At 34.7% G+C, this 24,234-nt stretch overlaps 1 protein-coding gene across 2 annotated transcripts in view; it reads left to right on the top strand.

The window, feature by feature from the left end:
• Positions 1-24,234, top strand: part of tox (thymocyte selection-associated high mobility group box) — a 72,401-nt gene that overhangs the window by 35,171 nt on the left and 12,996 nt on the right. The window contains exons 3-5 of one of the 2 annotated variants that reach the window (XM_051134658.1): positions 2,604-2,711; positions 15,218-15,463; positions 22,876-23,127. In XM_051134658.1, the coding sequence (XP_050990615.1) occupies positions 2,604-2,711; positions 15,218-15,463; positions 22,876-23,127 (606 nt within the window). Of the gene's footprint in view, positions 1-2,603; positions 2,712-15,214; positions 15,464-22,875; positions 23,128-24,234 lie in introns of both variants that reach the window. The other variant, XM_051134650.1, reaches the window with a different exon arrangement.

The raw sequence follows: 24,234 nt of genomic DNA, 5'->3' as shown, positions 1-24,234 counted from the left end.
GCAAGCTACATTTTGACATTTCAAACTTTGAATGCTATACACAATAGGATGCTGAAATATTACTCAAGGTTAAAAACAAGTTTTCTTGTGAAGTGCCTTGACGCAGTAAACACAATGAATGCGCTGAATTCAATCTGTTTGTGGATCACAGAGTTTGGCCTTTAATGTAAGACATGTACGATGTAATGTGCAACAGCTCCCGCTCTAAAATAACCCCCTCCCTCCTTATCTCACTTGTGTTTTTCTTATTATGAGTTAAAAAAGTGTTATGAATAATTATTCCATTTGCAAAAGTAAATTTAATAATGAAACACGTTTGAAGAAAAAAAAAAAAAAAAAAAAAAAAAAAACTGTCCATATGGTTTGGCAGCCTGCTCAAAACATCTCCTGTCTTTTGATTTGACATAAGTAACGTTTAACAGGTCTCCAGTCTGCTGAAATGTGTGAAGGTGCAATTCACACCTTTCTCACGCATGTCGAAAATTGTATATTTAAACTTAATCATGAACACATTCACTTGTGGTTTGACAAAGTTGTAGCTCTTTGTGCACCTGACACGAGTATCTTAAAGTTTGTTAGAGGAGACAGACCTGGTCAAACATGGCTCTTGAATGTCAATCAATTGACTAATTAGGTCATTTAGTCAAACAAACTTTTTTCATAATATAATGAAGTCTATCATAATACTATCTAATCTAGTATAAGCAACAGCAACAATACATTATTATTATTATTATTATTATTATTACATTTTACACTGCAACTAGCCAATCAGAGTATTACTGATTAAAAAAAGAAACTAGTCTTATGTAATATAAACTAATATAATTAATATAATATAATATATAATATAATAATACAAAAAAGAAATCAGTCAGTCTAAGCTAATTTAATATAATATATTATAATGTAATCTAATTTAATATAATCTAATAAATTAGTCAAACCACATTTTTTCATTATATAATGAAATATATCATAATATCTAATCTAATCTAATCTAATCTAATACCATATAATATAATATAATATAATATAATATAATAATACAAAAAAGAAATCAGTCTGTCTAATCTAATTTAATATATTATAATGTAATCTAATATAATCTAATAAATTAGTCAAACTACATTTTTGGATTATGTAATGAAATATATCATAATATCTAATCTAATCTAATCTAATCTAATATAATACCATATAATACAATATAATATAATATAATATAATATAATATAATATAATATAATATAATATAATGTATACAAAAAAGAAATCAGTCAATCTTACCTAATTAGACTAGAATTATAATCTATTATAATGTAATATAATATAATAAATTAGTCAAACTACATTTTTCATTATATAATGAAATATAATATGTAATATAATAAATATAATATAAGCAACAATAAATTATTACTATTGTTACTATTATGATTACTATTGTTACTATTATTTTTGTTATTATTATTAACATTGCAACTAGCCAGAGTATTAAATAGTCATAAAAAGGTCAATAAAAACAGAAAATATACCATTTAAATTAATATAATCTATTAATCTATAATCTATTATTCTAACATAATATAATATAATTAATATATTATAAGCAACAGCATCAATAAATTATTATTATTATCATTATTATCATCATTAGTATTATTTTTAACATAGCAACTAGCCAGTCAGAGTATTACTGTTTTTTTAAAAAAGAAACTAGTCAGTCTAATTTAATCTAATTTAACATAATCTATTATAATCTAATCTAATATATATATATATATATATATATATATATATATATATATATATATATATATATAAACTGTTCAGTCGAATCTAACATAATCTGATTTAATGTAAGATGTCAGTGGACAATAAATTTAGAAAGTAAAGGCTGTTACTTTAACTACTGTAACTAGTCACAGTTTTAAATGCAAATGCCTGTCATTATGATGTCATGTTGAAGTCACATGATTCACTCTGGGTTATGTGCTTGAAATACATAGAAACACATTACCTATACATAATCATATGTGAGTCCTAAAAGCTCTTCTGTAAGCATTCACAGTGCGTTGAGATATAGAGAATTAGTGAGAATTACAGTCTAACCTGTAGGCTATAGAGAGTAAGCCCAGTGGCGTTACAACTCTCAATAGCAAGAGGAAAAATAAATAAATGATATTTGACTCATGTATTATTCAGCGCACTGTAGCAAATGCATTCAGGAGAATGTAAAGGAAAGTGCACTAAATTACAGGTCACTTGTTTTGTTTCATGGAGTTTATACCTCTTTAAACAGGAAAAGCTGCATACAGTCCTATTGTGCCACCCATTACATAGCCTGAAATTGATTTACAATGTGCATTGTCTGCATTGTACATTCCCAGCCACTGTGTTTAAGGTGCTCACGCTGCATGTTTGCTGCAGCTTTAATGTTGGTGGAGATGAAAGATGCATTGAGAATCTAAAGCAGCAAAAAAAAAAAAAAAAAAAAAAGGATTGACGAGTGATGAAAGTTGAATGGAGTCTTGCATGTACTATCGTTTCTTGTTACCCTGCTCTGTCAGTTGACCCCTTGGCCTTGCATCCCACTGTAGTTCCGCGTGCCTGCCAGTCCCAGCCAGACGCAGCACAGCAACAAACAGGCCGGCGGCCACTGGAAAAGAGACACCCCTACACACACGGACGGCCCCCGTCTGACATGGGTAAATAACCCCACACCTACGCCGAGCAGACGTCCATCAGTGCAAAATAACGCCAACCTACATTATTTGTGTTATGTGCTGTATGTGTGTCTCATCCATATGGACTCTTTTTACATTTTTAACACTATTAATGTAACTCTAACACTTTCAGTGTCATGATTCTTTAATTCAGTTCAACTACTCGATTTAAAAAAATCCTTGATTGCATTTTGCCCATGCGATTAATGGAAAAATACCAGATTTGGTGTATTCCCCAGACGAGAATCTATGAAATGCATTATTAGACCCTTTTCCAAGGCTGCATGACATATTAAACCCATTTAAATATACAGCTACAAAACGATCAGTCATGATATAAATAAATCTAACATATTCCTTAACACATGTATATGTGTGTATTTGTATACACATAATAAATGTACACACACATATAGTATGGAGACAAACTTATTTTGAAACGATTAATCACAACTGATCATTTTGCAGCTACAATTTAATTTAATAAATATATGCGATGCAGGTTTAATATATGCACTTTCAATTATTTACATGCATGTAGGTTACATACAGAGTGCCTGTGTTCACAATAAATGCTGCTCCACACAAACAGGTGTCATTTATCTTTTATCTCAAACTCCATCTCTGCATATTGCTATGAGTTTGGGTTTATTATAATATTCATCTGGAAACACAACATGCACCGTTTCATCAGATTTATAAGGTAAATAATTTATAAACTTACCCAAACACAGGAGAATACATTAGTGTCAATATGCTAACTGTTCATTGCGATTTCAAAATAAAATTTTAAAGCCTCGCTCTGAGTTTACACGTTTTCGTGTCCACATATTTAAAAAATGACAGTGGTTGTAGCATTTCTGTCATAAAGAAATGGCCAAATGTTAAAGATTAAGTGGACATTTGAATTAAATGTTGTTTAGTCAATATTAAACAAGAATTAGATTGCGCAATAAAGTGTAAAAACAATCGTTAGGCTGTTTGCGCCCTCTGCAGGCATTTCTTATAATGCGTAATGTATGGTAGCTCTATTGTTTATAATACATTATGTACTTCAACAGTTTTGTTAAATCATAAAACGATATGATTCTTTGCTTTCGATACTTTATTTGAACTAATTATTCAACTAATAACTAATTATCTGCTTCATTGCTATTATATATGTATTTTAAGTCATTTTAAAGGCTGTTGTTCACTTAGTTCTGTTTTTATTACTATAAAAAAATAATTATAATTATCCAATTACTCGATTAATCGCCAGAATAATCTACCGATTACTCGATTATCAAAATAATCGTTAGTGACAGCCCTACTTCAAACACAATAGAAAATTTTTTTAATACTTGAGTTTCTAAAAGATTTAAATGGATTTTCACTAAAATATGAAAATTATGTCATAATTACTCACCCTTGTGTTTTCTAAATCAGTAAGACCTTTGTTTAATCTTCGGAACACTAATTAAGATATTTTTGATGAAGTCTGCATAGACAGTATTGCAACTACCATGTTCAAGGCCCAGAAACGTAGTAAGGACATCGTTAAAATGGTCCATGTGACATCAGTGGTTCAACCGTAATTTTATGAAGCTACGAGAATACTTTTTGTGCACAAAGAAAACAAAAATAACAATTTTATTGAACAATTTCTTCTGCGAATACAAACAGTATTTACATTCTATTTTAACTACCTTTCTGGGCCTTGAATGTGGTAGTTGCGTTGCTGTCTATGCAGAGTCAGAAAGCTCTTGGATTTCAAAAATATATTTATTTGGTCATACAGATTTGGAACAACATGAGAGTGAGTAGGTATGTTTTTGAAACTTCCTGTATTTAAAACTGTATGTGATGATGCTATAACATGGCATATTAGCATATTAACAGTTACACAACATGAATATGAAACAAACTAGCTAGCTAACTAACTAAAGAGAAGTGTCTTGTAAAGGAACATACCCATCTATTTTACAATTGAAATGTTATCAGTAATCTTGATTGCTAATGCTAATTTAGAGAATGTTGTGTAGCGACGCCCTAAGACTACTTAGCTAGATTTTTTAAAATGAATTCCAAGGTAATTTAACACAGGGCACTCACATAAACATACATTAAATTATACATTAAGAGAGAGGAAAAAAAAAGCTAGTGAAAAAGTGAAAAGGGTCCATTGTGCTGTATACAGTCTTTAGACAATGTCTGTCCTTGCATCCTGCACTCCATTGTTGTGTAGATCACACTTTTATTTGCCATTGAGCTCCACATTGACTTCACATGTATGAATAGGATTGCTGTAATCTTAGAGCTGCTTTGAGTCTAGCACTACTTTTATGTTTCCCTTTGAATCTTAAAACTCCCTTTGTAGATATTACTTCCTCTTGCTTATGAGCTGCAGTCTCTACATTCTGCTGTTTTCGTGCATCTCTCTCTCTCTCTCTCTCTCTCTTTTTCTTTCTCGACTTCTCTCTTTCTCTCTGTTGGGAACAGGTAATTACTTTTATTGGCAACAACAGTTGAATTCACCTTGACCTCAGTGTGTGGTACATAGCCACAAAGCTTTCTCCTGCTTTTAAACACACATTAACCGAATTAGAGAGAAGTGTACCCCTGTGCCTATTTTAAACTTCACACTCAGGAAGCTAAAACTGAAGCTGAAAAGCGTCCGCAGCTCCAGCGCTAAAGGCAAAACATGTACTGCAATAGTGTCTTTTAATCAGCTTTATAATACAAACCAAAGGCAACCTGGAGAGCGGCCAAGGCTAAGTGTTAGGATCATGGCTTTTATATGAATGCTTAGAGAAGTACTTTTGATTTGATCTGATCGTTTTTAGGTTGATTTTAAAGATGTAAAGGCTCCCGTTGTCTGGTGTGGACAACACCGTTACTTTCATAAGCCGTCCTCAGAGTGATTGGTGAGATCAATGATGTTGAGTGTACCGTTACAGATGTAATTTATGTGCAGAGATAGTGAAACTAGAGGTGGCTCTTCAGATGGTTGCAGTTGAAAGAGCAAAACATCATGGACAGTATTTTTTAAATTGGGATTTTGGAGGAGGGTGGGGGAACCGTAAGATTTTGTAATGAACTTGAACGAGCTATTTTGCTCTTACTAAATGGAGCCAAAATGTGTGTAGTGCACCAGGCCAAAACTAGATTGGATCATCATTAAAAATAGAATGGATAGACAAATAAACTGCTTAACCGTTTTTCTTTGCTTTCAAATGTGGTGAAACACCATTCTGGCCCAGTTTCAGTTTTACTCTTGAGTACTTGATAAATCTGAAAAACCAAATGCTGCTCCAAATAAACTGTTCATCATTTATATGTGGAGCGTCTCAAACTCCATTTCTGTATATTGTTGAGTTTGGGTTTATTATATCCTTCATCTACACTGTAAAAAACAAAAAACACAATTTGTGGAGTCAGCTTAAAATAATGTGTTACCCTGCTGCCTTACATTTTTAAGTTCAGTCAACTCAAATAAGTAAAGTCAACTTGAAATGTTAAGTTGTACTAAGTGACAACTTAGATATTTGTGTTTGTTAAACTTAAAAGCTGAGTAAGTAGCCCAGCTGCCTTAGATATTTGAGTTGATTCAACTTAAAATTTTAAGTTGTCACTTAGTACAACTTAACATTTCAAGTTCAATAAACTTTTTTTTGAGTTGACTGAACGTACAATTTTAAGGCAGCCGGATAACAAATTATTTTAAGTTGACTTAACAACGCGATTTCTTGAGATTTATAAGGTAAATCATTTATAAACCTACGCAAACACAAGAGAATACATCAATATCTTTTTCAATATGCTAACTGTTCATCGCGATTTTAAAATAAAAGCTCAAACCCTCATTCTGAGTTTGCATGTTTTGATGTCCACACAAATTACAGTAGCTGTAGCATTTCTGTTATAAAGAAATGGCCAAATATTAAAGATTAAGTGGACATTTGACTTGAATGTTGTTTAGTCAATATTAAACAAGGATTAGATCATGCATTAAAGTGTAAAAGAAAATTGTCAGGCCGTTGGCACCCTCGGCAGTCATTTGTAATAATGCGTAATGTATGTTAGCTTTATTGTTTCTAATATATTATGTATTTTCACAGTTTTGTTCAAAAAAATCATATGATTACTTGCTTTTGACACTTTATTTGAACTAAGTATTACTGTCTCATTACTATTATAGATGTATTTTATGTCATTTTAAAAGGTATTGCTCACTTAGGTCTGTTTTTATTACTACAAAGAAATTATAATCATCCGATTACTCGATTAATCGTCAGATAATCGACAGATTACTTTATTACCAAAATAATCGTTAGTGACAGCCCTAGTCGTCAATAATAAGTCAGTTTTTGTATTCAAACATTACTTAAGTCTCAGTTTACAATAAATAAATAAACAATTTGATTTTGCCCAGAAAAAAGGTATAGTTCATCGTGCAATAGTTGGCAATGTTGTCACAAAACATGGGGTAAGTTGTCACAATGGAATATGCCATTAAATGCCCAATTATATGCTGTTCGGCAAAACAGAAACAGTAATAAAAAAAAAAAATCATGAAAACAATTAATGAAACAGCAATAATGCAAAAGGTAACATGAAAAAAGTAACTAAACAACTGTGAATAAATTGTATTTATTTTAAAATATGTATTTATTTATTTATTTATTTAAGGGACAGTGTACATTAATCAACATTCATCAATGTTAATGTACTCACGTTAGCCTAAAGGCTAATTTTCATTGGTAGTCCCTATGCCAGATGTTATTAGGCATAAAACTAAAAGGAACTAATAATAATAATAAATAAATAATAATAATAATAATAATAATAATAATGGTAGCACTTTACAATAAAGTTCCATTAGTTAATGTTAGCTGTATTAACATTTACTACATTATTTATTAATCGTAGATCATGAAAATTCCGTCATTCATTGTTAGTTCATGTTAATTCACAGTGCATTAACTAATGTTAAACACAACTTGTGATTTTAATAATGCATTAGTAAATGTTAAAAAATAATTTGAACTTAAACTTAAAAGATTAATAAATGCTGTAAAAGTATTGTTCATTTTAATTCATGTTAACTAAAGTAGTCAATTAATGAACCTCATTGTAAAGTATTACCATAATAATACTACTTTTAAAATTAATTTTAAATTGAAATTATGTGACACCTTCCATATTATTTATGGAATATACCCTTGGATTAAGAACACAGTTAAAAATTTCTGTTAAAATCCACCTTCAGTATATAGTTAAATCTTGTCAGACTGCTTGACAATGGTTTTATTGTGTTTGTATCTTCACTCTCAGTTTGGAGGACAGAATTTACTGAAATTATTCATATTACGGAAATTTAACTTACAAACTGAGCTGGTGATGAGAGGGACTTTTTCTAAAGGAAACGTGTGGCATGTGTTAAAATGACATTTAAAAGCATCCGTTAATCTCTTGGTTGAAATCTGCCTGACTTTTCGCCATCAAAACATTCCCACTGACTGACAACACTTTTGAAAGCCTCGTAGCTGCTTGAAGTGACAAAATGTGATACTGTTATCCATCTGAGCATCTCTGAACGTGGAGATCCATTCCTCTCTAAAAGACATAACAATAATAACAGCCTACGAAGGAAAAAAAAAAAAGACTGAATCAATGAGATGTTAAAATACCCAGAGCATTCATCACCTCAGCACTGTCTGTCCGCACACAGGTTCTCTCCTATCTTACCATCTCGTCTCATTCCTCCTTCTTCCAACCCAAACCATGTGTTTCTTGGCCATTAAATAAAAGCCACATTTATTAACCCAAAATGGCGGAGTGCTGAGCGCATGTAAGCCCACAAGCGCTCTATATCAACGTTTATTTATTTTAATGCAGCAGCAAGATGAAGTAGAGTGTGCCAGCGATGCTAGATAAAGCCGACTACAGGCATACACTCACTGAACACTAAAAATATACACACTTCTCATATTTCTGGACTACGCTCAAAGACACTACTTGTGAAAGTGCCCGCTTTGACTCACAGAGCAAGCAATGTTCACCGAACAACTGTTGGTTTTCGTTTAAACCTGATAAGACTGATGTTTAACATCACATACAGTTATAGAAGATGCAATGCAGGCAGAGCATTTGATGTTAATACTATAAGAGCAACACAGATACAATATGTTATTTATTTCTTGCACAGAATGTATTTGCACACTGTGATGGTTTGACATGTATATAGTCAGATTGTCAGATTTCTGTGTGGGTTTATATAGAGGTGCTGGTATCTATCCCCCACCCCCTTCCCCCCAGATGTTGCAGAGCTCTTGTGGGACCAGGAGAAAGCTGTGCATTTTAAACATGCATAAACTAACCTTGTGCTCTCTCCTGGGACCGAAGAGGCCCGTTCTTACATGTGTTTCTGAGTGTATTTCAGGTACAGAAAAAAAATGTTCTCTTGAGCCAAACCCATGTTCATATACAACATATTTCAACAGATCTTAAATACTATTTCTAGCATTGTTTTTCTCATAATATGCATTATTCACATATTCATGAATTGCATATTCATGCATGCATGAGCCTTAAGGATGCAGCGTGCCGGACAGGGAGTGGTCGCTCGTGGGCCGCGGCAGTATGCTTTGATCCCGTTCGGTTTATAAGACGCGCCAGGTCAGACGAGGCTTCACACGCCCTCGTGTCCCTTCCATTAGACAAAGTAAAAGCCTCCTCCAGAATGCTTGACCTTGATGCTAGCACAAGACAGACAAGCCCTTCTGCATTTATCCAGAAGCTCTCAACAGTAATCGGCAGCTCAGCGGGTCCGAGGTTGTTTTGGGGGCCCGGCCAAAGAATGTTGCATTCAAATGATCACCGCCCCTGGGTCCCAAAGGTATTCATTACAGGCTGAATTGCTTTCGTTGCCTCTCGCACACAATCCCAGCCTAGATGGCAAATGAAAAGCTGGCTGAAAAAAACAAAACAGGGCACCTTATTAAGTTTAACTACTGTAGCATTTAACCTGACATCTTCATTATTCAAAATTACGTTATGAAAAAGCCGCCTCATCTGCAGGCGCAGGTTACCGTTGTTTACGCTTCCTTTTGCTGTTCTTTGGCAATTTAATTGGTGGAAGGGCATGACAACATGTTGGAGCGCTCCTCGTGCCGCATGGAGCTCTGGGTAATGATCCACAGCCAATCCTGGAGTGATCATTTAAATAGAGTAGGTTTATTTCTGAAAGTCAATTTCTGCAAAGGCAAATACCTTAAAGTGTTGCCTAGGAAAAAAAACCTTTTGAAGAGTTGCACTGTTAATGGCTAAGAAGAAAGACACAGCTCGTTTAACACTCATTGACATTTTTGCCCCAAAACTGAAACGGTTGTCACACTCTATGGGGTAAATTTTCACAATGAAAATGCAAATTCTGTCATTAATTACCCACCCTCATGTTGTTCCAAACCGGTAAGACCTTCATTCATCTTCAGAAAACAAATTAAGATATTTTTGATGAAATCTATGAGCTTTCTGACCTTGCATAGACAGCAACACAACTACCATGTTCAAGGTCCAGAAAGGTAGTAAGGAGTAGGGCTGTGCGATAAATCGATAACAGAAATTAACAGCAGTGTGAGATCCAGTGTGAAGCACTTGAATTCAGTGAAGAACACCAATCAATCAGTTTAAAGCCAGATGAAAATATGCTAACAAACAGAAGAAACACTGTGCACTGCAAAAAACAAACAAAAAAACAATTTGTTGAGTCAACTTAAAATAATTTGTCACCCTGCAGACTTAAAATTTTAAGTTCAGTCAACTCAAATAAGTTTAGTCAACTTGAAATGTTAAGTTGTACTTAGTGAAAACTTGTCACTAGGTACAAATTAACCTTTTTTAAAGTTTAAGTTGATTAAACTTTGAGTTGGCTGAACTTAAAAATTTAAGGTAGCCGGGTAACAAATTATTTTAAGTTGAATCAACAAATTGGTTTTTACAGTGTGCGCAACGATAAAATCAGTAGGCTTTTTAAATCTACAAATCACCATCTGTAGTGGGACTAACTGCACAGTGTTATTGTGTCAAAAATGTGGATATATTTGTGTCAAATTTTATTATATTATTTATGTAGATGTATTAAATGCATTAAAGGAGGAGTAATGGAATATAATCACAGGGGTTTTTTTTTTGGAATTAAGCTATAGTGTTTATGCATTTATACTAAATGTATATAGACATGTATTTGTTGTTTTCCATACAAATACCTAGAAACCATATTATATTTCCACCATGGTATTGAGGTGCTACATGTGTGGTTTTAACTGTTATTATCATGATCTATGGATGACACTATGGAAGAGCAATGGTTAATTAAAAAAATAAAACTCAACCAGAATAATTAAATTTCACCATATAAAAATGAGGTTGCTACAATTTTTACAGATATTACTGATTTTGATAATGAACATAAATCTACCTCTGCATTCTAACTCAAGGTTAGGTGACAAAACCTAGATAACAAAATGTTATATTATTATTATTATTAATATTATCAGGCAACACAAACCTTTTTCCTGATTTGAAACGATATTACTCATTAAAACATGCAGAACTAAGAATTTTTTTTTTCTATTAAGATTTATTTTGTTAAAGAAAAATGACTGAAAAAAGTGTAAAGAATTCAAAAAACATGAAGTGTTTGTCATGTTCTGAGCGTGACAAATAGTTTAAAGCCACAATTAACCGTCTGGTTTTACAACTTTCACACTAAAGAAAAATCTGCTTTTAAAGAAATAAAAATGTAACATTTACTGTGATAATTATCAATATTGACTGATATTATCGCGATAATTATTTGGCCATATCTCCCAGCCCTAGTAAGGAGTGGCGAAAACTGACACGGAAGAGAAGAAATTGTTGAATGAAGTCGTTATTTTTGTTTTCTTCACGCACAAAAGTATTTTCGTAGCTTCGTAAAATTAACGTTGAACCAATGATGTCACATGGACTATTTTGACGATGTCCTTACTACCTTTCTGGGGCTTGAACATGTTAGGTGCAACGCTTGCTATGCAGAGTCAGAAAGCTCTCAGATTTCATCAAAAATATCTTAATTTGTGTTCTGAAGATGAACGAAGGACATGACTGAATAATCAATGTCCCTTTAAAAAAAGCATGTGACAACTTGCCTCAAAATGATTCAAAATGATTACTATTAATAGTAATAATTAAAAATGTAATGTTATTAAGATAATTAAGAATAATGAAAAACGAAGAATACATTTATTATTCTATTATGTATTTTCTTTTTTATTTATCATGTTTAGAAATGTATTACTACAATTGTTAAAAACTGAAGAGGGTTCTGAACTAGTTGTTTGAAATGAACATACAAACCACAGCTACAGATGAAAACACGTTTGATTTAAAACCTTATAGCTACTGAGATACAGCTTTTACTGAGATACATCTTCTAAATTGTTTTTCTACCAGAAAGCTCTCCTAAATTTGTTTTAATGCATTTTGCTTCATAATGATGGGGCGTATCTCTTATCTCAAAATGCACGTTTCCTCATCCACCTCATATCTCAGTATGTGCGCACTTCTTTTATAATGACGAGCTGATTTACGCCTGTCAAGATGGAAGGCTTATAAACAATCTACATCTCCATTGTGAGGCTGCAGTAATTTAATGCGTAATTTCTGCTGCTGAAGCATTTCTGCCACTCACTCACTACACCATGTTCAAAACACAAGCGTTCTTCTCATATCTTTCCACTCTCTCTCTCGCAGTTTTTCCTTATTGTCAGTGTAAACCACATCAGATACATGACTATTCCCCCGGTTTATTCCCCTCTCCCCGTCCACTGTGAAGCTTTGATTGACTGCTGACTGTGAAGTCGCCCATAGACAATGATTCCATACAGCCATCATGACCATCATCAGTAATTGATAGTAGATTTAAATGACTCTCCTGCTCATTTGCCATTCATCTCCCACCAGTCCCATTACCCTTGTGCTATTTGACAGGCAATCACCTCCCTGAGAGATTTGTTGTCCAGTTGAAATGATGTCACGTTGTGGATCTCAAAACCTGTCGTTTTTTTTTTTTTTTCAATTCCCTTCCTTTGCGTGCAGTGCGAACGAGGGAAACTATGTGTCATCCAAAGTCCTGATTTACACAGAAATTGTAGTTTTTCTTCCATGTTTCATTTATTGCTAAATGAAAAGCTATGCTTTTCAAGGAAAACCGCACACCTAAATTATGTTAAAATTATACGTAGCGATCTGAATGTAACTGGATTATGAACAGTAAACACTGAAGGTACAGATATTGTGAGGGTAATTTCCCACAGCCCTGACTCAATGTATACATAAAGTTCATTTACTTCATTTCATATTACGTGATTCAAATCAGAACTTTCTGATCCTGGAGGTTTTTTTCATTTTCAAGATGATACAAAAATATTTCAATTACCAATGACTCCAGATAGAAAAGATGAAATGAAATGAAAGATTTTTCTTTTTTTTTTAAATGTATGTAATTCTAGAGATCGTAATTGGAAAAATGATCTGACTCATAGCACATATACCTTCAGAAAATGTATTTATTCAGATTAGCTGGAACATTTTAGCAGTTTCTAGTAAAATAAGTAGGTCTGCATCAGATGTCACAATGTTTTGATACGTTTGGCCTCATCTAAAGTCGACAAAAACACACAGATGTAGGAAATGTTTGCAATGCACTTAAAAAAAAAACTTTTTTTTTTTCAGAGCCACACACCACAGCACAGGCTTATTTATTTCCTGTGTTCTCTTTCTTGGCTGCCTGTTTATGCATCTCAGTGTCACAAAAAAAGGAACGTGTAAAAAAAGAAAGACAGGATACTAAGAAACATCACGTATATAACCGTTAGAGCACATAAACATAATGGCCGCACAAAACCGTTCCTGCTCTTATTTATTTGTCTAATTTTCACCTGAATGTAATAATTTCCTTTTCTTCCTCTTCTTTCGACGATAATTACACGAATAAGTACACTGCTCGCATGTATCAACAGCAATGTAAGCCGCCGCAAACAGTCGTCTTGTTTTATGTGATTTATTTTTTTTAATTTGGCAGTAAAATCATTCCTCTAAGGGCCTTACTGTATGAATTATGCCAGCATATTTCCCGCAAACAAACGCAGACATCTGTGAGGCACAACACAATCAAATATGCAAATGAGCATGATACATTGGCTTTTAGAGGCAGAAGTAGGAAGCTCATTAAAACGATTATTGCAATCCTTAAAAGTAACAGTTGGACCGTTATTTGAGTTGAGTTTGAATTTGGAACCAATTTCATACCTAATTGCCTGTAGTTGGCTGTCTGACAGGTTCATTTAGTTTGCTGCAAATAAAAGCTATGTATTAGAGATAATAAAGCAGCAGAAAAGAGGAGCCCCTTTGAAGGTAAAAAAAAATAAAAAAAAAAAGAGAGAGAGAGCGGGATCGTTCGAGTCGTTTCGAGTCGAATCAGAGGCTGAGGCATATTGGTGGTTAGCGTTTCGTGAAGCGTTCACCACGACATGCGCACATAATAAACTCTCTGCCTTCTGATAACTGTATATATTTTTCTACAGTATGTTACTCCAAGGGAGTGTTTACAGAATAATTTATGATTTTGCTTGGATTTGTACAGCCTTTCATCTCCTTATCTGCTTTACATCTTTTTCATCACAGTCTAAACTGACAGGGGCTGGAGGAGGCAGCGCGCGGGACGGGCTGTTTTAAAGCAGCCAAAGCAAACTTCACAGCCAAGCGCAAGTGACTGTTCAGCCTCATAAAAGCAGCCTTTTGTTATAGTCTAATGAGATTGATTGACCATTTGCATATAATTTTACTTCCTCAAAGGCTCAAATAGTAGGAATGAATCACTGTAATGTGCAGCGCACTTTGATGTACTTTATTCAGCATTTCATTTGCTGCGTATATAGTTGTGATTAGTCTTTTTTCTGTTATTGATACAGCGTGAATCATGGCCGTCGCTGGATGGCCGAATATAGAACATCAAAGAATGTTGGTTTTCAACAAGATTTTTCTGTTCGTGCCGTAACCCGTTTCATTCTCTTATTTATAAGTATCAAATGGACAGTCTGTCCTTGTTCTAGCCTACGGTTCACCCCCCATTGTGCAGTATTTCAAACTAACTGTTTGGAAAGCCTTTTCATGCTGCCTTTGGAGATGCTCTGACAAGAACGCTCATTGCATTTCACCATCTATTCACTCGCGTTTTCATTTTAAGTTGAAATGTGCTTTTTTGTTGTGAGGTTTTCACTCTATTGTATTTACCTCTGATAATAGATGAGAAAAAAGCATCGTATTCATCATCGCTAATGACTAGTCTGTCATGAATCATCTTTTGAAAAAACACTGTTTTGTCATGCAGCCACACTTATGTAATCAGCCGATTGGAGTTCTGACGGGTCACGTAACCTCTGTGTCTCTGTTCATCCCAGCAGTCCTACCCCGTGCCCAGTCTTGGGGACGAAGACTTCAACATCCCGCCTATCACTCCCCCTACCCTGCCCGAACACATGCTGGCACACTTGCCCGAGTCTGAGTCTGGAACGTACCATCCTCTGTGCCCCCCTGTGTCCCAGAATGGACTGCACCCCTTTCACCTGCAAGGAATGGACCTGCAGGGCATGTCGGTCCCCAACATGTTGGGTCAAGATGGCAGCCTGCTCACCAACTCCCTCTCAGTGGTGAGTACTGGTGCTCTCTGTCTAAGACCTAAGGCTGATGGAAACCTGTTTCCAACTAATTATGGGATATAATATTGTGAGATATTAAGTTATAAAATGATACTGTAAGATACAAAGCAGCAATTGTGAAATTGCACAGTTGAAGTCAAAAATTTTCATACACCTTGCAGAATGTGCAAAATGTTTTTTACCAAAATAAGAGGGATCATACAAAATGCATGTTATTTTTTTTATTTAGTACTGACCTCACATATAAGACATTTACATATAGTCCACAAGAGAAAATAATAGTTGAATTTATAAAAATGACCCAGTTCAAAAGTTTACATACATTTGATTCTTAATACTGTGTTGTTACATGAATGATCCACAGCTGTGTTTTTTTGTTTAATGATGGTTGTTCATGAGTCTTTCGTTTGTCCTGCACAGTTAAACTGCCCGCTGTTTTTCAGGAAAATCATTCAGGTCGCACAAATTATTTGGTTTTTCAGCTATTTTTGTATTTGAACCCTTTCCAACAATGACTGTATGATTTTGAGATCAATTTTTTCACTTGGAGGACAACTGAGGGACTCGTATGCAGTTATTACTGAAGGTTCAAACACTCACTGATGCTTCAGAAGGAAACACAATACATTAAGACCCAGGGCGTGTAAACTTTTGAACAGAGTGAAGATGTGTACATTTTTCTTATTTTGCCTAGATATCATACTTTTCTCATCCAGTATTGGCCTTCGGAAGCTACAGAAGACAAAATAAGTTAAATTTACCCTGATCTTCAAATTCCAAAAGTTTTCACCCCTGGCTCTTAATGCTTTGTGCTTCCTTCTGAAGCATCAGTGAGTGTTTGAACCGTCTGTAATAGTTGCATATGAGTCCCTCAGTTGTCCTCAGTGGATCTCAAAACCATACAGTTATTGTTGGAAAGGGTTCAAATACACAAAAATGCTGAAAAAACAAAGAATTTGTGAGACCTGAAGGATGTGAAGTTTATGTAATCTTTTGAATGTGGTCCCTTTTATAAATTCAAATATTATTTACTCTTGTGGACTACATGTAAACATCTTTTATATGAAGTATCTTATTCAGGTCAGTACTAAATAAAAAAATAACATGCATATTGTATGATCCCTCTTATTTTGTAAAATAATTAACATTTTGCAGATTCTGCAGGGTGTATGTAAACTTTTGACTTCAAGGTTGAAACAAAGTTGCAGTCTGGGAATGAGTCATATTGTGAGAGACAAAAATTGCAGTTACAGACAGAAATGTGCTTCCATATAATCTATAATCTAGTATGAAAAATTATCAGAAACCCAGTTTCTTTCTGCGTGGAAGAAAGTTCGCTTTAAGACGCACATGCTCTCCTTTGAGATGTCACTAATGCATTTCGCATGACGGAATTATGCAACACTGAAGTCGTTTCAGTGCCCAAACAATGATTTAATTGACACAAATGAAACACCTCAACAGAGATTATAAGAGGTTGGAGCGGCATATAGAATGATTGAGATAGCACCCAGCAAATGAGAGCTAATGTGATTTAACGCACAGTGAAACAATGCCAAATTCCCCATTGGATTAAGTTAATTAAATATAATTTAGCATCGAGGCACTCCTCCTAATGCGTTCTGCTTGCCATGTAGCTGTACTAGATAGTTGTACAGTACATTCAGAAAATGTAGATGCATTTTAAAAACTTTTGAATCATAGAAAAAAATAAAGCAAAGGGCAAACTAAAAATAAATGTTACAACTGAATCTTTAAAACAAATCGAAATAAACATAAGATAACAAAAAACATAAGATAACATTTTGCAATAAGCTGCATTAGTTAACTATATTAGTTAACATGAACTAAGAAAAATCTTAGTTTATGTTAATTTAAGCCTTTCCTAATGCATTTGTTAACATTATTTAATGCACTGTGAACTAACATGCACAATGACTGACTGTATTTTTATTAACTAATATTAACAAAGATTAACAAATAGTGTAATAAATGTATTGTTCATTCATGTTAGTTAATACATTAACGTTAACAAAAAACACCTTATTGTAAAGAATTAACAAATAAATGTATACATATATTTTTGTTAACTTATTGTTTTAATTATTACTTTATCCTTCTCTTAGCTTTCTAAAACGTCAATATTGATCACAAATATCTACAAATCGCCACTACTTCTGGAGAAATGAAACTCAACCCTTAAATTTTGGTTAAGTGCAAGAAACCTCATAATGTGATTATGACACATATGAAGTGCTGGTGAGCTGTGACTAACTGCGGTTGAAGATGAATGCGAGATGTGCAATCTGACGCTTGAGTCAAACTGAAACTTCTCCCCTTCATCTCTCACCTATTGTTTTCCACATACTCCATGTTTGGGGACAAACCTGAATATTGAGCGTTATTTTTGTGTGATGAACCCTGCTTAATTACACTTTGTTTCTTGACCTTTGTTCGATTATATAAGCACAAACTCTCCATCTTTTTTATCGGAAATGAGCGTGTGAAGGCGAAACGACGACAGCTGTAAGAGAAGTACTGGTATACACAATATTTTTGAATCCTTTGTTGCTCTTTTGAGAAAAATGCAGTGCCTTCGTAGTGCCCCTCTTAAACTTACATCAAAAAGATTTTTAAAGACTAACATACACATGGGTGGCTAAAAAAGAAACACACTCACACACAGAGTGACATGCACACTGAAAGATATTGAGATTCACAAAGGCATTTGTTCTTTTCACCTTAATGTTCTCAGTGCTTGGAGAACATCCATTTAGAGCGGCTATGAATTATGGTTGCCAGGCAACGGGACAGAGAGCTTGTAGCTGCAGTGGAGAATGAAAGAGCTAGCTGATGGAATTAATTTTCTCTCGGCATTAGCCTGTTGGAGCTGCCTTCTCTGGTGGAACAGAGAGTGCATTTATGTGCCTCTTACATTTTGCATTCATTTTATAGGTCTCAGAGCTTGCATTGTTTAGCCAGCAGAGATAGTTGAGTGAAATGTGCTTCACCTTAAAAAGTATTAGATTAAAAGGAAAATTATCTCATAAGGTTTCAGCGTCGCTGCTCGTTCCATTAAAAAGAATGAAGGTAAATGCCGCCGAACGGCTAAATGGATCCCCTCGTTCTGAGAAACGGCGAAGGCTCGGTTTTAAACATATAATGTGGGAGATGAGATCTCATCGGGCCGTTCTGATGAGCTCGGTGATTCGCGTAAAACGTGACGAATTTATTGGAAACGCTCAGGTAAGGTTTGCTTTCCAGAAAGCCACATGTCCGCTTAAATAAGCACAAGTTGATGTGTGTAAAATGTGCAAATCTAAACAGAGCTGACAGCGGAGGAGAGAGAGAGGGCGTGAGCAGTAAAAAGCAGCGAGATCGTCCATCATCAGCGCAAAAGCCACTAAATCCTCATCCAGCAGTGGCCTAAATAAAAAAAAGGAACAGTAATGGACATAAATCTCCATTTATTGTAAATTTGCAGCAAAGCCTACAGTTTGCAGCACTTTGCAAAACGGCCACACTGGAGACCTTGAAAGTGCAGCGAGACAGGCCGCTTCTATTAGGCTGCTTTTGCATAGATCATTTACAGTCAAGTTTAATAAGAGACAGGTATTTGCGTGCGCTCGTGTAAAATTCGAGCGAGAGCAATTAAACTCTGGCATGTCCAAATGACAGATGGTGTAATACGGCTTTAAGCTTTTATACTCCAAATTACCTCACTGCATGTCATAAATATTGGGTGTTTCCCTTCATGTAGACTCTGACAAGCTATTATTGGCCAAAAAATAACAGCGATTTTGAAGCGGATTAACTGGAGAGCTAAGAAATTAATAGCCGAGATTATGCCCGAATATATTTCAAATGATCAAAAGGGTAAACAAAAAAGCCAGCGTGTCTTTTAGCTTATAAAGATCTACAGTAACACAAGGACATGAAATACACTCTCATTACTCTGCCTGAAAAAAGTCCTTATCATTGGGCTGTGGTTTTATTACCCTGAGCAAACAATTGGCTCTGATCTAGTCCAGCACTTAAGCTATTTATACCTTTTTAATGGAAACAGAAGGACATGAAAGTGCCCCTGAAGTGACAGCCGGAGTAAAGTAGACATTATTTTCCTCCCTTTAAAATGTCATTGGACTCCATGGAAAGCTGGGCTTCTCTCGGCCCTTTCATACGTCTCTGTCGCGCGCTATAGGAAGATAAGCATGCAAATAGTCTCCTACTGTACGTGTGATTACAATTTGCCCTGTGATTTAAAGGAAATTGATATCAAATGAGTATGACCTCCTCTGCAGCACGGGTCAGTGGATCTGATGAAAAAACAGCCAGCCCAGGCAGCCATTTGTTATTTAAAACTTAAAAAGTGCAGAACAGGCAACCTTTAGGGCTTTTGTCTGTGACCTCGTCACGTGACCTCTATTCATCCCCTGCAAGCCTTTGTCCTCCGTGTAGTGGAGATTAATGGTGAGCTCAGATGATAAATACCATCACAACCTCGCTCTGACAAACGCGAATTCGAGTTTTTCTCAGCTGCCGTGTTGATCCGTTCGCCGCTAACTTTTACTCGTCGGGAAATTTCGCTAGTTATTGCAGTATGATTAAACAGTCCGACTTTGATTTCACTCTCAGTTACTGCTAGAATGCTTGTCCTGCCTCTTAAGTTTTGTTTTACCAAGAAATAGAAAGGTGACCTTTATCAGCATGCGTGGTTTTAAGTTGAAACGTACTGACCACATTGTCTTATTACCCACACAAGGTGGGTATTGTCTGGTTAAATAGCGGAAAAGTCCCCCTCGAGAAAATACAGATGTTTCACAAGAAATCGAGTGGGAAGTGGTATAATACTGAAAACGCTGCTTATTAATGAGGTGTGTACGAAGGTGAATGCATTTTGTTGAAAAATGAAACTTCCTTCTATCCATTAACATTGTAATGGTTAAACCCCCTGAAAAGTTGAACAGTTTTCCACTGCAATCTTTTTTTCCAGCCATTTCATGAGAACTTGACATTTTCAACCGGTGTCGGTTTATGATTAGTCAGTTAACCGCTAAAACCGCACAGATTGGAGAATTTCCTTGCTATTGCTATGTAATGTTGTCAAGTCATTAGTCTTGTACATCCAATGAACTGCTTTCAGATACGTGCTGAATTCTCGTAAATCAATAGTCTTTCCGATCCTCTGTGACGTGACATAATAATTGATTAATCAAGTTAAGCATATAAAAATATTAGATATATTTAAAAATATATACAGTATATTTCACTTAGTTGAAATGTAAAAAAGACCTGGCAACCATCCGTAACACCGCAAAGGCAGTGACTTTTGCATGGACAAGCACCACTCAAAAATGCATTACATATTGTGTGCATGGCACAACATGTAATGCATTTTTAAATATTACTCACACTACGTTTTTTCTGTGTGACTGTCAGCGTCTGACAGTATGAAATATGTGAAATCTTTGCATTAGCATTATGCAGTGCTCTCACAGGCTCTTTTGGAAACAAGAGATGTTAGAAAGCAATTTCAGTGTGTTTTGAGTAATGAGGGTCCGGTGTGTCTGAAGTGTTTATGCGGGGAGGGAGACACAGAGTCACCTGTCCTTCAGAGAAATGCCCGTGGCCTCTAACCCCAAAGCTCCACCTGTCGGGGGCATTGTGTTGCGTACAATGGTGGGCGTGGGGTACATTTCAGGTCACCTGTTGCTTCAGACAGTATCGGGTGACTACAGCTACAGGGCTTGTCCTTGTCGGAAGTGATTTATCCCCCAGATACAGTGTACAAAAGCCATGTTTCTACACCCTGCTACCCACTAGCACTCACAGCAGCAGGATGGTGAAAATCCAAACATGCATGTATAAAATATGGATGGAGACATTAGTGCTAGTGCTCGTATGTATAGGTAGAGCTTTAGGGGATTTCTATTGTAACGGTTTTGTTCAACTGACTAAGACTAGTACCTTTTACATTTTAAATTAATGAAATGTTAATTACCACAAAATAATAAAAATAATAATTTCAGTTTGTCTTTAGAATCATTTGAAAAGGATTACAGTGAGTCACAATAAAAGTGAATATTTCAATAGTATAGGCACAAGGAAAAAACAGTATGATCCTAATGTGAAGAAATCACAATTCACTAACCCTTTAGTGAAAAGTTACAATCAACATGACAGTTTCATAAACTCTAAAATGTGACTCTGAACCACAAAACTAGTGTTCAGTAGCACAAGTATATATGTATATACACAGCATGAGTCAAAATGATCAATTTTTCTTTGATGCCAAAATCATTAGGATATTAAGTAAACATCATGTTCCATGAAGATATTTCCATGAAGATATTTTCTACTGTAAATATATCAAAACTTATTTTTTTATTAGTAATACGCATTGATAAGAACTTCATTTGGACAACTTCAAAGGTGATTTTCTCAATATTTAGATTTTTTTGCACTATCAGATTCCAGGTATTCAAATATCAAAGTTGTATCTCAGCCAAATATTATCCTGTCCTAACAAACCATACATCAATGGAAAGCTTATTTATTCTTATGTATACATTTTTGTATAGATTAAATTTAATTATGACCCTTGACCCTTATGACTGGTTTTTGACAGCTACAATGCAGTTTTAACAAACAAAAAAAAATAAATAAATACATTTATATTTATATATATATTTTTTTAATTTTTTGTTTGTTTGTTTTTTTTTTTCTATTTTTTGTTTTTAAATAAAGCAGTATTCATTCTGACTTTGCTACAGCACTGTGCTACAAAAGGGATAGTTCACCTGAAAATGAAAATTCTGTCATTAATTACTCACCCTCAAGTAATTCCAAACCCGTAAGACCTTCGTTCATCTTCAGATCTCAAATTGAGATATTTTTTATTAAATCTGAAAGCTTTCTGACTCTGCATAGATGCAACTGACACGTTCAGTGCCCGGAAAGGTAGTAAGGACATTGTTGAAATAGTCAAATGTGTATGCACGTCGAAGATTGACACAGAAAAAAACAAATTGTTGAATAAAGCAGCTGTTTTCGTGTTTTTTTTTGTAATTTTGTAACATTACGGTTGAACCACTGATGTCACATGGACTATTTTAACAATGTCCTTACTTCCTTTCTGGACCTTGAACGTGTCAGTTGCACTGCTGTCTATGCAGGGTCAGAAAGCTCTTGGATTTCATTAAAAATATTTTAAATTGTGTTGAGAAGATGAACGAAGGTCTTACTGGTTTGGAACGACATGAGGGTGAATAATTATTGACAGAATTTTCATTTTTGGGTGAACTACCCCTGTAATTTGCAACCCACAGAATGCCTTGAGGTTCAGTTTATTTGAAAGATTCACTATGTATTTTTGTTTTAAACGTTTTATTTTAATCTTCCAGATGCAGCAAATGGTCAACTCAGACTCACGTTACGGTGGCCATCCTCAGGTGGACACGCTCAGACACAGGGTCCAACCTGGCATGGTTCCTCAAGGTCAGCTGACCACGATCAACCAGTCACAACTCAATACTCAGCTGGGTCTGAATAACAACAATGGCACCCATGGATCCCCATCTCCACCAGAGAGCAAGTCAGCCACACCCTCCCCCTCCAGCTCCGTGCATGAGGACGATGCAGATGATGCTGCCAAGGTGAGAGAGAGAGAGAGAGCGAGAGTGTTACCATTCTATGATCTCATGAATATAAAAGCTTATCTTCCTCTCACACTATTTTATGCACTGTGGCAAAACAGAGTGTATTAAAAGGAATGAGTCACTGCTGACCTTTCAGCAAGTTGTACTGCCATGTTTCCTTAAACATAGATTTGCTAAGACACTGATCTGTCTCAAGTTTGTTCTTCACAGCCAAAAAACAGCACATTTTCTCCAAAACCGACATCAATAATCATCCTCTGGAAAGTTTGGTGGTTTATGTGCTCGGCTAAGATATTTTTGTGTCTTGTTTCCTAACAGACAAGACACAGTTCAGCATTAAAAAGTCAAGAGTTCTATACATACATGATTACGAGCTACTCGTGTTTATATACAGTGTCACAGTCTGATATTGCAGTCACTTAAATTAAAATGTCAAGGAAATTTTTATAGTTAGGACTGTTATGATTATAAAGCTTTCAGCTGGTGACTAATTGTCATACAAGTAATTTAATTAACTGTCTGTTTAGATCATTTAACAGTTACAGTGTTAAAGTGGAAACTCAACAAATGCACCTTAAGAAATGTATATATATATTTTTTTTCCACTGAACTTGGAAATTAAATAAATTTTATGATTTCTGTTAAGGCTTTCTAAAAAAAACCTAATATTTAGATTAGTGTCCTCAAATCAGTTTATCGCGATTAATTGATCTGAGGACACTAATCTAAATATTACAAGTATTACAAGTATACAATTAAGAAATAAATGTAATATATTTCTATATTTATGCTGTTAAATCGATTAATTGTGATTAATTGCACCCAAAATAAGAGTTGACATTATATATGTGTGTGTGTGTGTGTGTTTATTTATATATATACACGCACACACACACGCACACACACACACACACACACACAAACAAAAGTTTATATTTAAGAAATATATGTAATATATATTTATATTTATGCTGTCAAATCGACTAATCGCAATTAATTTAATCCAAAATAAAAGTTTGCATAATGTGTGTACTGTGTATATTTATATGTATAAATACACACACACACACACACACACACACAAAGTATATATAAAAAATATAC

The sequence above is a fragment of the Labeo rohita genome, chromosome 2 (genome assembly GCF_022985175.1).
Source record: "Labeo rohita strain BAU-BD-2019 chromosome 2, IGBB_LRoh.1.0, whole genome shotgun sequence".
NCBI classification, from domain to species: Eukaryota; Metazoa; Chordata; class Actinopteri; order Cypriniformes; family Cyprinidae; genus Labeo; species Labeo rohita.
This window is presented reverse-complemented; position numbering and strand designations above follow the sequence as displayed.